The sequence below is a fragment of the Brienomyrus brachyistius genome, chromosome 7, assembly GCF_023856365.1.
Source record: "Brienomyrus brachyistius isolate T26 chromosome 7, BBRACH_0.4, whole genome shotgun sequence".
Classification (NCBI taxonomy): domain Eukaryota; kingdom Metazoa; phylum Chordata; class Actinopteri; order Osteoglossiformes; family Mormyridae; genus Brienomyrus; species Brienomyrus brachyistius.
The window spans coordinates 4582238-4596129 of NC_064539.1; the positions used below are offsets into that span (position 1 = coordinate 4582238).

Consider the following 13892-nt stretch of genomic DNA (forward strand, 5'->3'; position numbering starts at 1 on the left):
TGAGTTTTACCAATACAAATTTTATTACAGCTCTCTACAACATAATTGTACACATCTGAAATTCAGATATCCAAAATGTTAATTTCAGATCTCCACAATGGGGGGCAAGGTTTCTTATATACACATTACTTATATACGACTTACCTTACTTCAGCAAAACTTTATCATTTTCTCATTGATAAAACTCATATAAAATATATAATAATACAATATAATATTAATTTAAATTACACAATATATGAAAATCAATCTTAAAAAAATGTAATTAATTGTAAAAAGCATTTAATGTCCTACTGCACCTTCCCCTCTTCAAATAACTTCCCTTCCGTCGTTTCACAGAAGAATTTATTTTGAACTCTGCCCACACTGCTTGCAAGTGAAGTGCTGATGGGTCATGCGAGGTGGGATGGGGAGACCCTGTGAACTGGCCAAGGCTTCAGCTGCCTTCCTCCTTCTGCACTCCGTGCGTCAGCTCCAAGTCTTTAACCTGGTCAGGTTGCCGGGGGTGTCTGTCTAGGAGGGAGCCGGCGGTTTCAGGGGCGCAGCTATGGCTGATTCAGGTGTCGGTGGGGCAGGTAAGGGGGCATGTGGGACTGATACAGGAAGCAGAGGGGCAGGCTGGGGGTGCGGAGCAGGAGCCACACAGCCGACCCGGACAGGTCTGGAGGAGAGGAAAAGGTGAACAGAATCAGGTCTGAAGGAGGTTCTGCAGGCTGGATGTCCATGGAGAGCACAGCACGTTCTTGCCGCTTGACTGTTATGCTTACGAGAAACAAGACATTTTTAAAATAACCAACATTAAGTCAACATTCATCATTGAGCCATAAAAAATCCCTCATTTCAGCTGATCCCAAATGTTGCTTGAACATACTTATCAAACAGACAGTATTCACTGCTTTATTTCTAAAAGCTACAGTGATGTGGTCTGCATGAGCCCCGGAATACTCAGGACCAGCTGTCGTCCTGCAGGATGGCAGGATGGAGTTCATCCTCACCGCTGCAATCATCTGGCCAGCTGGGTGAAGAGAGCAGAGCTCCAAGCAGATGGCCTCTTTGAGTCGGCTCATGTGAGGCCACTGCAGGCCCAGTGCCTTGGCCCAGCAGACAGCTGCTCAGAAAAATGTAGAAGTCAGGCTAAGTGTAACACAGCAGCAGAGAGTGAATGCCTGGAAATCTGTAATATCATCTGCATAAACAATCCACTTACCTTTTCAGGCTTTCCTGCCCTGCGCACACTGTTATCTTGAAGTGGCTGGCCTTGAACCTGCCCTGCAGGAGCCGGTCCACGTGCTTCAGTAGGTAGCTACCCATCTCTCTCCGGCAGGTTGTTCCAGAGAGAGACGATGCTGGCAGGGTGACTGTCTGAGACACCGAGCTGGTGGTGCAGCCGCACTAGGTACCTGGCCAGTCTGACCCTGTGGTTGAACCCTGTTGCTCCTTCAGGGGCTCGGAATAGCTGACAAGATGATAAAGGGAGTAACACAGACCAAGTCTGAATAAAAGAACACTGAAGTTGTTAGTTCTACAGATACTATATTCAAAGCTCACCAGGAACTGTGCTGGGCGCATCCTTAGAGGAGCACAGAACGGCAAAAGTGAGCTTCTGCTGTGCATCTCTCCTCTGGATGTCCCTCTTCAGCCTATCCATTTAGGTGCTGGCCTTATTTCTCCCTAACCCACTGGAAATAGCTGGATGACAGAATGGGGGGGGCACACTAAATCATCAATCATTACTGCTGACAATTACAACCATTACTTCTATAAGTACATTTAGCAAGCTGCTACAGAGAGTGAGTGCTCACTTCCTATGCGCGAACTTCAAATAACTGTGTGCAGACTACAATATGCAAAGCAATCTGTCCTCAGACCAGCTCCTTATAGGTACAATGCTCATGTGCACCAAATCTAACAACTTGACTGACAGCCTCTAGCTGCCTCATCACTAATTTAGAGGAAGGAGCTGGCATACCTATGAGCATAAATCAAATGAGGGATTAGTTAACATGGGATTTCAGTATTGATGTGGTGATGTTGTGCCTTGTGGTTTAATTGCTTACCTCAGGAACACATCCTTATTGCGCATTATATTGCTCAGGTTGCCGGACTCCCTCTCTGTCTGATGTTTACATAATACAAATAAATATGGATATATTTATATAATGGCTCCTAAAGATGTTTGGATGCACATACATGCACATCCCGTCCCTTTTTAAGAGAACAGGGCCGTATTTACATTTAAAAAATCCATTCTGAGAAATTACTGGCCTGAAGTATGACCAGTGGCACTGAAAATATAACTTTGCCATACAAAATATTAAGAAAAATGCATTCTGAGCAATTGCTGGCCTGAACTATGACTGACGACACTAAATATACACATTCTCTATGCAAGATACTAAAAACAATGCATTTTGAACAATTACTGGGCTGAAGTATGACTAATGGGATTGACTACATAACTGATCTATGCAAAAATGTAATCGAGGGAGGTTAGCCCGTTTCTTCCGTATATTCCATATTTTTCACTAGTATCGATAGCATTCGTATGAAATGACACATCCAGTCGACAATGGTGAAACTAACGATCTGCAAGGAGAAAGTTTTACATTTTACCCACAACCCAAAAATATAACATAATCGATAACAGTATAAATAACAAAACAATAACGCTAGAAACGCACGTGCCAGAGAGGTATTTGCACAGCTTTAGTTGTTTGTTGGGCTTACATTTTAGCACTGTGTGGATGCTCGATGTCACATTGAAAGCGTGGCGGATGTGAATATAATCAGAAAAGATACTAAGATATCCAGCTCTCAGATGCACAGCTATTCAAATAAGCGCGCGGGGAGTGGGCGGGCGGGCTATCGCCGCGCTGGCCAATCGGAGAGAGGCCAGTCTCGTCGCTCGACCAATTGATCGAGACCATTCTGAAACATTTCGTCGACGCTGGCCAATGGGAAGTCGAGACCGCATAAACATTTGTTTCTCTTCAAGCCTAAGATCGGCTGGCGAGAGGTCCGCTGAGTGCCGTTCTGCTCAAAGCGCTGCTAAATGGTTTATCGACCCAGAAGGATAAGCGGTTTGGAAAATGGATGGATGGATGGATGCATGGATTAAAAAAAATAAACTCGCCTCGAAATTGTGTTAATATAGTTCCTTTCCCCCACAGCTATCTTGCACTTATTTCTGGTCAGCCTAGAATACACCTGTACATGAACTGGCTGTTTATCCGTGCTGCGTATGCGATGTGTTATCTGCCTCTACTGTTCATCATTTCGACAAAATCATCGGCCAAGTAAATAAATGGAAACAACATTTCCTGTGAAATTGCTTCTTTACCTAATCAACGAAGGTCATTAACTCTTTTCCAACATTTTCAATAAAGTTGCCTGCCTTTTTTTTTTACCCCATTGTCCATCCATCCATCTTCCAAATGCTTGTTGACAGGGTCATGACATTTCTTTATTCTTTCCTTTTATAAACCATAGAAACAATCCAATCAAATCCCATCCAGCCAGCTAATTAAAGGTAATATACAAAATTTATCCACCAATGTTTATGGATTGCACGTCTGACAGATGTTAAAAGGTTCAAAGCTTCTCTGGCTGGCATCCAATTGTAAGATTTTCGTTTGCAGAGTCCCCACTAGATCACCAGGTAAAAATACATTGAATCGGGGGTCAGGATACCCCAGCCTCACAAAACCTCTAGATCTAGGGCAGCACCTCTTATTAAACACATATGTAGCAGTGACATCTCTCCTTTTCCCCTTCAATATTTTAGGTCACTGTGTTATTTACACATTTATTTTGTGTAGTGGTCAGATGTTTGGTTGTACATTTTGGGGGGAGCTGATTCAAAAACAACTGTTAGTGTTTGCAGCTGTATGGCTTCTGCTGCTAAACTAAAAAAACGTATAAATTAATAAACATAAATGTTTAGTACATAGAATAATGACTAAGTACACAGACTGAGTGCCCAGAACTGGTCAGTTTGGCACCACAATGTTGGTGCTGGTTGTAAGCATACCCGTCATTGTCGTGCTTCACCATGTGCTATCACATGCTTCCCAGTAAAGGATGGTCGTTCTTTCTCCATGAAAAAGAGCTTTGGAGTTTGAAAATAACCAGTTTATGAATTAATTACAAAACATAAAACCACATCAATAACATCTATCTATAGCAAAACATGCATGCATGCCTGCATCCCTCCATCCATCTTGCACACTGCTTATCCTGGACAACTGGATTAGCAAAACATGATATACCAAAGAGACATGGCATCACAGAAATTAGACTAACTGGCATTTTTTAAATCCCAATTATACATTTGGCCAGGTGAGTTATGGCTGCACTAATGTAATGCTGCGGTTGCCCACGGCACAAGCTGGCAGCAGTGGGGCAGTGAAAGGGTGGCACACGGTGTGCAGGGTGGTGCCCGAGTCCGCGTCGAAGAAAAGAAGGGTGCAGCCGGGCCAGTCCAGCAGAATCCCGATCCGCCTTGGCTTCTGCACCACGGACAGGTAGTCATGGCGTGCGGCGTGGCAGAAGGAGATCACATCCTCGAAGTGGGACAATACCCAGGACCGGGCATTGTAGCCCAGCCGGGATGCGTCAGAGGAGCCCTTGCGCTCCAGACTGGCATAGCAGACTCCCACCTTGAAGGCGTCGCTTTGTGACACATCCACTACCCAGCTGTGGGTGCCGGAGGAGAACAAGCGGGAGCACAGGGCATTGGGCCAGCTGTCAAAACGAGCCGGGTCATACTGGGGATTCCGCCTGGCCCGTTTGGACAGGAAGGTCAAGGTACGCTGGTCCGGAGACAAGGAAAGCAGGGGGCTGACGGTGCGATCATCGAACGTCAGATTGATTGGAGTATGACCTGGGGGACAGAGAGTAAAAATGAATGAATAAGAATGGAGAGGAGGGCTAGAGGAAAGGGGTGAGGGAAAAAAGGAAGTGAATAGGAATGGAGAAAAGGGACAGAGGAGAGATGCAAGGGTAAGAAAGGAGTGAATGAGCATGGAGAGTAGGGACAGAGGAGAGAGGCAATGGTAAAAAATGAGTAAATGACAATAAGAGGAGGGACAGAGGAGAGAGGCAATGGTAAAAAAGGAGTAAATGACAATAAGAGGAGGGATAGAGGAGAGAGGCAATGGTAAAAAAGGAGTAAATGACAATAAGAGGAGGGATAGAGGAGAGAGGCAATGGTAAAAAATGAGTAAATGAGAATAGATTGGAGGGGTAGATGAAAGAGGCAAGGGTTAGAAAGGAGTGAATGAGAACAGAGAGGAGGGATAGATGGAAGAAGCGAGGGTAAGAAAGGAGTGAATGAGACTGGAGAGGAGGGATAGATGGAAGAAGCAAGGGTAAGAAAGGAGTGAATGAGAATGGAGAGGAGGGATAGATGGAAGAGGCAATGGTAAGAAAGGAGTGAATGAGAATGGAGAGGAGGGATAGATGGAAGAGGCAATGGTAAGAAAGAAGTATGCAACATGTATGCAAAATATCAGATTGAAAAGAGAATAAAAGGAGTGAAATATGATAAAGATGAAAGACATAAAGAATAAAGGAAAAGAGATATTGGGAGGCAGTTAAAAAAAAGGGAGAGAGGGAGAATATGAGGAAGACCGTAATTCGCAATCTTTCAGTTCAGTGTGTATGAGGTTAGCTCTGTTTTTCAATATCAATTCTGTAAATTCTTCAGACTAATGACTTAACACTGCCCCGTATAGTTGCTCAGTACACCTTACGTAATGTTTTATATGGCACTCCTATGCCCTATTTACAGCTCTTTTTATAGTCCAGCCTCATTAAGTGAAATTAACAGGCGAATGAGGTCATTCTGCAGCAGCATGGTTACTCTGCTATCCACCTTATGACCATTCTCACCAATGGAAGATGAATGAGGCCTGTCTGATTAGTGTTCCAGTGCATAAACAAGCTACTGACCCATGTGACCCAACAGCGCGGCGCTGGCCCACAGCCCCATGATCAGCTTGCTTTCACTGCAGCCGAATTTCATGGTGAGCTTCTCTGTGTCAATGGGATCGCCCACACCCTCGGCCTCCTCCACCCTTAGGGCAAAACCGATGGTGAGATTTGTCACTGATATCTTATTATCACACATAGTCAGAGGCTTAGCACAGGCTATTATTAACACTGTCTCTCCATAGATTGATATTGTAATGTAAAGGGGAGAGACGTTTCTCTTTCCTTACCTGTGATAAATATCACTCACAACATAAGTCTAGAAAACCTAAATTGAAGTTAGATAATAATAATCATAATAATTACAACAGCAACAACAACAAACAAATACATTTCGACATTTTTATAGCACCTTTCACAAACACAAAGCTTTGCAAGGAAGAGAAAAAGACATTTAAGCAGTGGAGGAAAAAATGTTCATTTAACAGGAAGATCTTTAAATCAGATTTAAAAGCAGAAAATGAAGAGCAGTCACAGAGAGAGTGTGGAAGAGAATTCCAGAACTTGAGGGCAATGGCACTAAGCAACCTGCCACCCATAGTGAAAAGCCCAATGCAAAGGGACGAAGAGCAGATTACTCCTAGATGACCGGAAAGCACAAAGAGGAGAGTAAAAAGTCAGACGTTTATTGAGGTAGGGGGGTGCAAGGCCATGTACAGCTTTAGAGGGGAGTAGAAAGATTTTGAATTAGATACAGGACCGATTTGGTAACCAGTGGATCTGAGACAGAATTGGGTGATGTGAGCAGAGTGTTTGTTGTGGGTGAGAACTGTTACAGCAGAGTTCCGATACCGTCGGAAGAACAATAATGTATTCCCTGCATAATACTGTCACCTCCCCCCCTCCATCTAATCTTTGCTCCTCTCACACTTCCCAACCTCTACAATCTCTGCAGCCCCCCTACACACTTTCCCCACCTCTCCAAAAGAACCCTTATTAAAAGCTCAATTTTATGTAACACATCTCAATGAAATCAGGTTTACTAGATATGTGTCTGACACATCCCTGATACTGACACTCCTTCAATTTTGGTGAGATTTGTCTCAAAATGAAATTTGTCCCAGATCATCATCCATACAATTTTCCTGAAAAGTTTGAAAAAGATCCATCAAATACTTTTTCTTGAGTGTTCACAAGTGTCTTCTGCAGCTGCCCTTCCCTACTGTTGCTGCCGCTGAGTGCCGCTATTTCAATTTTTGTGAGACTTGTCTCAACATAAAATCATGTGTAGATCTTTATCCATATTATGTTTTTCTGAAGTCACAAAAAATCCATCAAATATTTTTTGAGTTCATCATATTCAAGTACATTCCGCCATCATTCTTCCCTTTGCTGCAAGTGTGGTGTTGCTTCAATTTTGGTATAATTTATCTAAAAATGAAACTGGTTCTAGAACCTTCTCTGACACAAATTTCCTGTGAAGTAGTGAAAAACATCTGACAAATACTTTTTGAGTTATTATGCTTTTGAGATGAGTGTTCGTAGCTATCCATCTCTTTACTACCACTATACTGCACTGTTTTGATTTTGGTGCAATTTATCTAAAGATTTGATCAGTTTCATGTCTTTCCCCATACAATGTGTCTGCAAAGTTTGAAAAAGATCCGACAGATACTTTTTGAGCTGTTCATGAAATTAAGCATCTGTGACAGTAGACCAGTCCCAAAACCCTATATATTCCCCATCTGGAGAATACAAAGGTGTTATGCATTTAGACAGTCGCTGCACTGACCTCTCAGCGATGTCCTGGCTTGAATTCTGAAATGCAGGAAGATAATTAGAAAACAAATAAAATCTGAGCATTCTTAAACATCGTAAAGAACATTGTGACCATTTCACCTTTACCGATTAATCTCTTCCTTATTTTCTTCCCTTGTGCTTTTCTGCCATATTAAGTTCTCTTGCCTTTCGTTGACTTGACCTTACTCTTGTCTGTTCAACTCTCCTATGATCTGCAGGCTGCCATCATTCTCATGTATTTGGTGTAGTCATAAGACAGCGTTGTTTGTGCTTTATATTGCGCTTAGACAGCTCTTTATTCTTTAAGAAGCTCCCACGTATTACACTCAGTTATGTAGCTTAGGCAGCTGGAACCGGTTCTGTATGCATGCCCTGCAGTGCAATGATGTCTTTGACTTACATTCTGTGCTCCCTAAGATCACCGGACTTGGTTTGCAGTGATTGACAATGAGTATATAGTAACTGATATTTCAAGTCATTGTTATTCCAAGTATTCACTGTTTAAACCTCCGCTTGTACTTAGTCAGACCATTATTTAAACAACTTACTAATTTTCAATTAACTGCCCATTTTCACTGATCTCTGATTGTCCCAGCCACCCAAATCCTCTCCTTGTCCCCATTCAAAAGTCCTTCCGCAGTGTAAAGGCTGCTGCTGTATGCACCTCCCCCCCCCCCCCCCTTACCACAAGTTTTGCATCCATGGTGTGGGTGAGAGTGTGCACGAGGCGTGTGCGGGTGTGTGTCAGCGAATCCAGTGCCTGGGTCCAGTGGGCCTTCTGGGTGAGCAGACACTGCTGGACCCTCTCCTCCTCCCTCTGCACAGCCTCTAGGAGGCGCTGTTCTTCTTCCTCTAGAGCCTCCCGCACCAGGTTGAGCCGTGCCACCACACGCTCTCGTGCCGCACTGGCATCCACCTACAGGGGAGAGTGTGTGTGTGTGTGTGTGTGTGTGTGTGTGTGTGTGTGTGTGTGTGTGTGTGTGTATGTGTATGTGTGTGAAAGAGAGAGAGGGATTTTAAAACAATTTTAAAACAATCATTCATCTTTATATCACTGCACGGTAGTAGGTCCATTTACCGTTTTATGCAGTTACATACAGTGAAAATTTGAAATTTAAAGGTATTGTTCTAATACAGGTGCATAACAAGAAAAACGGAAAACCAACCTCACATATTAGTCTCTATTCATGACAGATTCTTCCTTGGTCATTTTTATAATAAAAAATGATTTTGAAATTACAAGAAGTTAATACTGTATTTCATGTAAAAGTATTGTTATTAATAATGCACATAATCCATCCATCCATCCATTTGCTAAACCTGCTTGTCCTATTCAGGGTCGCAGTGGGAATGAGTCTGTCCAAAGTTATGGGCGCAAGGCAGAGAATAACCCAAGATGGGCTGCCAACCCATTGTAGGCACAAAATTCAGTAATATGGAAAATTACAGCTCTGTGCATAAACACACCATATGTGCAGTTTATTTACAGCTATATTATCACACTTAGCCAGAAGAGGTCATTTTAGTCCACACACACCTAGATAAAGAAAAGAGAATTCAAAGTGAAATTATATCATGCATCTCCTTCAGAAAGCAAATGTCATGTGAGTATTTATGCTTTTCTGCAGTCAGAGCCAAAGGTTAGGTGTAAAGTTAATGCGTTACCATGTTATGGTGCATGTGTAACTGAGTTTGTCAGTACATGGGCAGGAGTGAGAGATTTCTGTATCCGAGACCCTGCTCATGTCCGTTAGCGGTTACCTGCAGCGCCTGCTCCTTGGCGACCAGGGTCTGACTCAGGAACCGCTCGATCCGGGAGGCTTGCAGCTGCATCTTCTCACACACGTCCACTAGCTGGTTCTACCGAAGGAAAGATGGTAGAGATATACCCACATGAGGAACTGACCAAGGCGTTGTATCATGTGTCAGAATGACAAATCTTACTGGCAGGCAGGAATGCGGGACCACTTAATGAGGTGAGAGCAGATCATTTAGAAACAGTGGTCGTTCTTTCCTCTGTGGCTGGAGAACACGAAAAAATACTGAAATATGAAATACAAGTAGTCTATGAGATGAACTACGCCTACCGGCTGCACTCTGAGTACTGCTTATAATACATCCGTTTCCATTTTTTGGTAATGCAACAAAGCAATCAAACACTTATTTTAATTTATTTTGATTGGATTTTAAGTATATTTGGAATAGCCTACTGTTCCAACTTAATTCATGCGGCTGCTGTAAGTTACAGGAGTTATACCACTTTACACGTTGTATTTTTTCTGCTGTTTCTTTATACAAATGTCTTTGAAATATCTTTAATATATGTTTGTGACGACGGGGCGGCATGGTGGTGCAGTGGTTAGCTTCACACCTCTGGGACCCGCGTTCGAGTCTCCGCCTGGGTCACATGTGTGCGGAGTTTGCATGTTCTCCCCATGTCGTCGTGGGGCCCCCCACAGTCAAAAAACATGCTGAGGCTAATTGGACTTGCTAAATTGCCCGTAGGAATGCATGTGAGAGTGAATGGTGTGTGAGTGTGCCCTGCGATGGGCTGGCGATGGTTGTTCCCTGCCTCGTGCCCATTGCTTCCGGGATAGGCGCCAGACCCCCCGCGACCCAGTAGTTATGCGGTTTGGAAAATGGATGGATGGATGTTTGTGACGACATGATTGCAAGATCGTAATAAATATCAAATGAATGAGTCAAGCATGTGTCATATGGATGCTAACCCTGATTCGTTGCTTATCGAATGTATCAGTGCCCCCCGGTACCGTGACTCTAACATCAGTACCCAGAATCTCCGGTTTTTCTACATTCCAGCCGGAGGAACTCTCCGACCCTGACAGGCTTATTTTCATGATCAAGTGTGACGCATTCGTAGACGGAAACAAAAACACACGTGAACAAAAACATTTTCACACTTCTTGAAACTAAAATTTAGTCCTAACTGCAAATAAGTCCATTATTGTTCCCTGTTCCCTTTATTTACTTTCAGTAGTTCAGTTCAATGTTTCAATGAATTTCTTTAATAGGGCTATACTTATAATTGCCCATAATACTCACTAATGGCAAATACCATTAAATAATTATTAGGATTTATATATTTGTTCAGAGCCATAGCACTAAACTGCATGCTTACCCACCCTAATAACCGTGGCTCGTCGAGTGACCGGAGTGACGATGTGGCCGTGGCACGATCCGGCGGCGACACATTGCGAGCAGACTAATTTAGCTTCTGAGCTGCAGTACCAGTCCAGCTTCGACTCATGCTCCTCGCAGAAGTCCATGTCGGAGCTGTGATCAATCTGGGCGACCGCATCGTCCCCAGAATCTGCAGTAGAGACCGACGATCTTGTCTTACTGTTCCTCCGCGACCCGTTCGCCAGTATCACACTGTCCGCAGACTGTCCTTCGGAAATCCATGGCTGCCCGATCTCGCTTCCAAAGCAGTGACTGGGGGGAATCCCTGCGGGCTCCGCTTCATAATCATTGTCAGCCAGTGACACTGTCGCCAGCTCGCATTTCCTCGCCTCTGAGCCCATGGCTCCTCTTGGATGGATGTTTGATCAAAGATAGAAAATGAAATGATACTGAAACTGCGCTGCAAAGTCCTGGCTGGTAGGTCACTCCTGCCGAGCCGCTTACCTGTGACAGGTGGAAACAGACGCCAACACGGAAGTGGGGGGCAATATACAGCTTGGAGTTGTAAAACAAGTTTGGCAGAAAAGTGGGAAGAAATAAAATTAAGTGAAACCTAAACAATTAGGCCTACCCCACCTTCAGGTTATCTCAGTCCCTTTTCAGGAGAACCATCAACCATCCCTTTGGAGTTTTCAATATATGCCTGACCATGTGCTGCGCTACTCCACCCGTGTAAAAATCTGTAGTTACATCGAAAAGCGGAAGAACGTGTGCAACATATTACAAGTTAATGTTTAACTTTCTCCCAGTTTATTTTTAATTCCTGTGTGCAACTTGGTTTGAACTAGTAACATTTTAAATTCAATTAAGGCTACGCGTTAATAACCGTCAAATCCACTCCTAATGAAGTTGTGCGTGACTTTCTATTATACAAAAGTCAAATTTATTTTTAAAATTTTGTATCATTTAAAAAGTGCCGTATGTGGGAAGCGAAGGTAGAATATCTCACTATTGAGAGATTAGAAAACTATGAATGCCGTCAAAAAATTCAATATTTTCAACAAAATAATATATCAGCCCTCCATAGTCAAAACTAATTCAGAGTTTTATGTCAGTTCAGGTTCTGGATATTTATTTAATCGCAACATGCAATTCCTGTGTTGGGGCCACCTTATTTATTAATTAATTTACCTGGTTAGTACAGGACCAGGTAGGGCCCACATGTCTCCAGACCCTCTTCAAGTGTAGACAAGTTGTGCATTCACAAACATACACAGAAACATTCTGCACACCATTGTTGTAATGCAATATTATTTTTCCACTTAATGCAGCCTTCCTGTTAGCCTAAATGAAATCCATATCATATGATAAGTCCGAGATGATTGTGGGAGATGTTGGAGTCACGATTTAGGACATCACCAAACAAACAACATTCAAAATAGAGAGTTTAGTTATCTTGGCTTTCCTAATGCTTAGTCATTCAGTGACTGAACCTCTTCACCCTGTATATGCACCAGTTTGGGACGGGTAGGGCTCAGTTCTTGGTGGCAGTGAAAAGCTCCAGTAGTTTCTTTCAAGTCACTCAATTTTGGAGCAATTTTGACTGTCCCTTTAACTATTACATTTTTTTTAAGTCCAAGAAACAATGGTGAGGAAATGTACACACACACACACACACACGGAACAGATTGAGACTTCATATAAACTGAGATGAGCTTGGAATCACATAAGTGAATTTAGTTTTGAAACCTTAGTATATTTAAACAATTACCCATTGTGAACACATTGCAATTAAATATTTCACTAATGTCACTAATTAGAAGTTCTAATGCCAAAGTGTATTCTAAACCTTGTATGATTTTTATGTTAACACTATTACTACTTATAAAACATGAATTTATGTATCTAAGTTACCCATAGTGTTTGCTGGTTTGTGTGGCCTATGAGAGACCAGCATTCCGTGAACCCTGTGCTTTCTAGAATATACTCAGTGATATTAGATAAGTGGCTCTGTAAATGTAGAAAATCATTATTATCAGTGACGATGATTTAGAAATCTTTTTTGTCCTTGCCCCTGATGTAAGGAGATGCAGAGGACACATTTATCACTCCCTGAGTGACACTTAAAGGACACTTCCTCTCACACTGAATTTACACCTGAGTGTACTGTACTGACCTACAGTAGGTCAGTGTTGGAAATAACACCTTTATTCAAGCGTACTTAGGTGTAGTGAAAGCTTTGAACACTGCGGCCTTCCAAAAGCTGACGTGAAGGGCTTGGATTAACTGCATCATAAAAAGCAGTTTATGGCTTCAGTCAAGCATAACAATGGTGATTACAGAAAAACAAAATTAGTTCCTAAATTCAGTGTCATTTTTGTTAAAAAAATGTGCCAAAAAAATGCATGTTCCACGGATATATCAAGTTGTACTCCAGCTTGGGATCTTTCATAACTGTATTACCAGAGAGAAAGAAAAAAAGAATCAGTTTTACGAGCCATTATGGTTATTTCACAAGTGCATTACGGATGGTCAAGCAAATGAAACCATGAAGAATGCTAAATTGTACGGTAACTCTAACACTTTACCACTCTTTAACACATTTTGTCTACTTGAAAATCAATAGTCTGGATGAAAACTTTATCTATAGGCTTAACACAAATCTAATGCATTTCTATTTGTTGATCTGTACTTACTATATGTTGTTTTCATAACAAAACGCTTCTCATTCAGTTAAATAAAAATGTTATCAACCGCTCAACTTTGGCCTTCCACGTGTCTGCCAAAAATAATCGAACGTCTCACTTCACGAGCATTCGCTCGCAAACAACCGCCATTCCTCGCACAAGCCGGGCCGAACACGGTTTCGCGGGAAAATGACAGGTCGACCGACGCAGGAAACGGGCGCCGTGTACAAAAACGTATTGACGTCATAAGACGTATGGGCGGTCCTTTTCGAAACGCTCTTCTCCGATTGGTGAAGACTGTCGGGGATCGTTACGTCAAGAGACGCAACGACA

At 42.6% G+C, this 13892-nt stretch overlaps 1 protein-coding gene across 2 annotated transcripts; it reads right to left on the reverse strand.

Moving 5' to 3' along the window:
* Positions 1-4116: 4116 nt before the first annotated feature.
* On the reverse strand, positions 4117-13773 carry bspry (B-box and SPRY domain containing). Of its 2 annotated transcripts, XM_049020977.1 has the most exons (8): positions 13569-13773; positions 13049-13326; positions 10875-11376; positions 9493-9591; positions 8492-8647; positions 7724-7749; positions 5953-6077; positions 4117-4882 (listed from the first exon to the last, which is right to left on the reverse strand). In XM_049020977.1, exons 3-8 carry the CDS (start codon positions 11271-11273, stop codon positions 4344-4346), a joined length of 1344 nt encoding a protein of 447 aa, XP_048876934.1. In that variant the 5' UTR covers positions 11274-11376; positions 13049-13326; positions 13569-13773; the 3' UTR covers positions 4117-4343. The 2 variants fall into 2 exon arrangements, with proteins under 2 accessions (XP_048876934.1, XP_048876932.1); XM_049020975.1 differs by lacking the exons at positions 13049-13326; positions 13569-13773 and adding an exon at positions 11509-11710 and having other exon boundaries at positions 8417-8647.
* Between the last annotated feature and the right edge of the window lie 119 nt (positions 13774-13892).

Bases quoted from the DNA above. Each gene is read 5' to 3' on its own strand.
- bspry (XM_049020975.1), bottom strand. From the start codon at position 11,273: ATGGGCTCAGAGGCGAGGAAATGCGAGCTGGCGACAGTGTCACTGGCT. The intron at 8,648-9,492 runs GTAACCGCTAAC...TCTCCCCTGTAG, and splicing joins CCAAGGAGCAGGCGCTGCAG to GTGGATGCCAGTGCGGCACG. The intron at 4,883-5,952 runs GTCAGTAGCTTG...TCTGTCCCCCAG, and splicing joins CGCGCTGTTGGGTCACATGG to GTCATACTCCAATCAATCTG.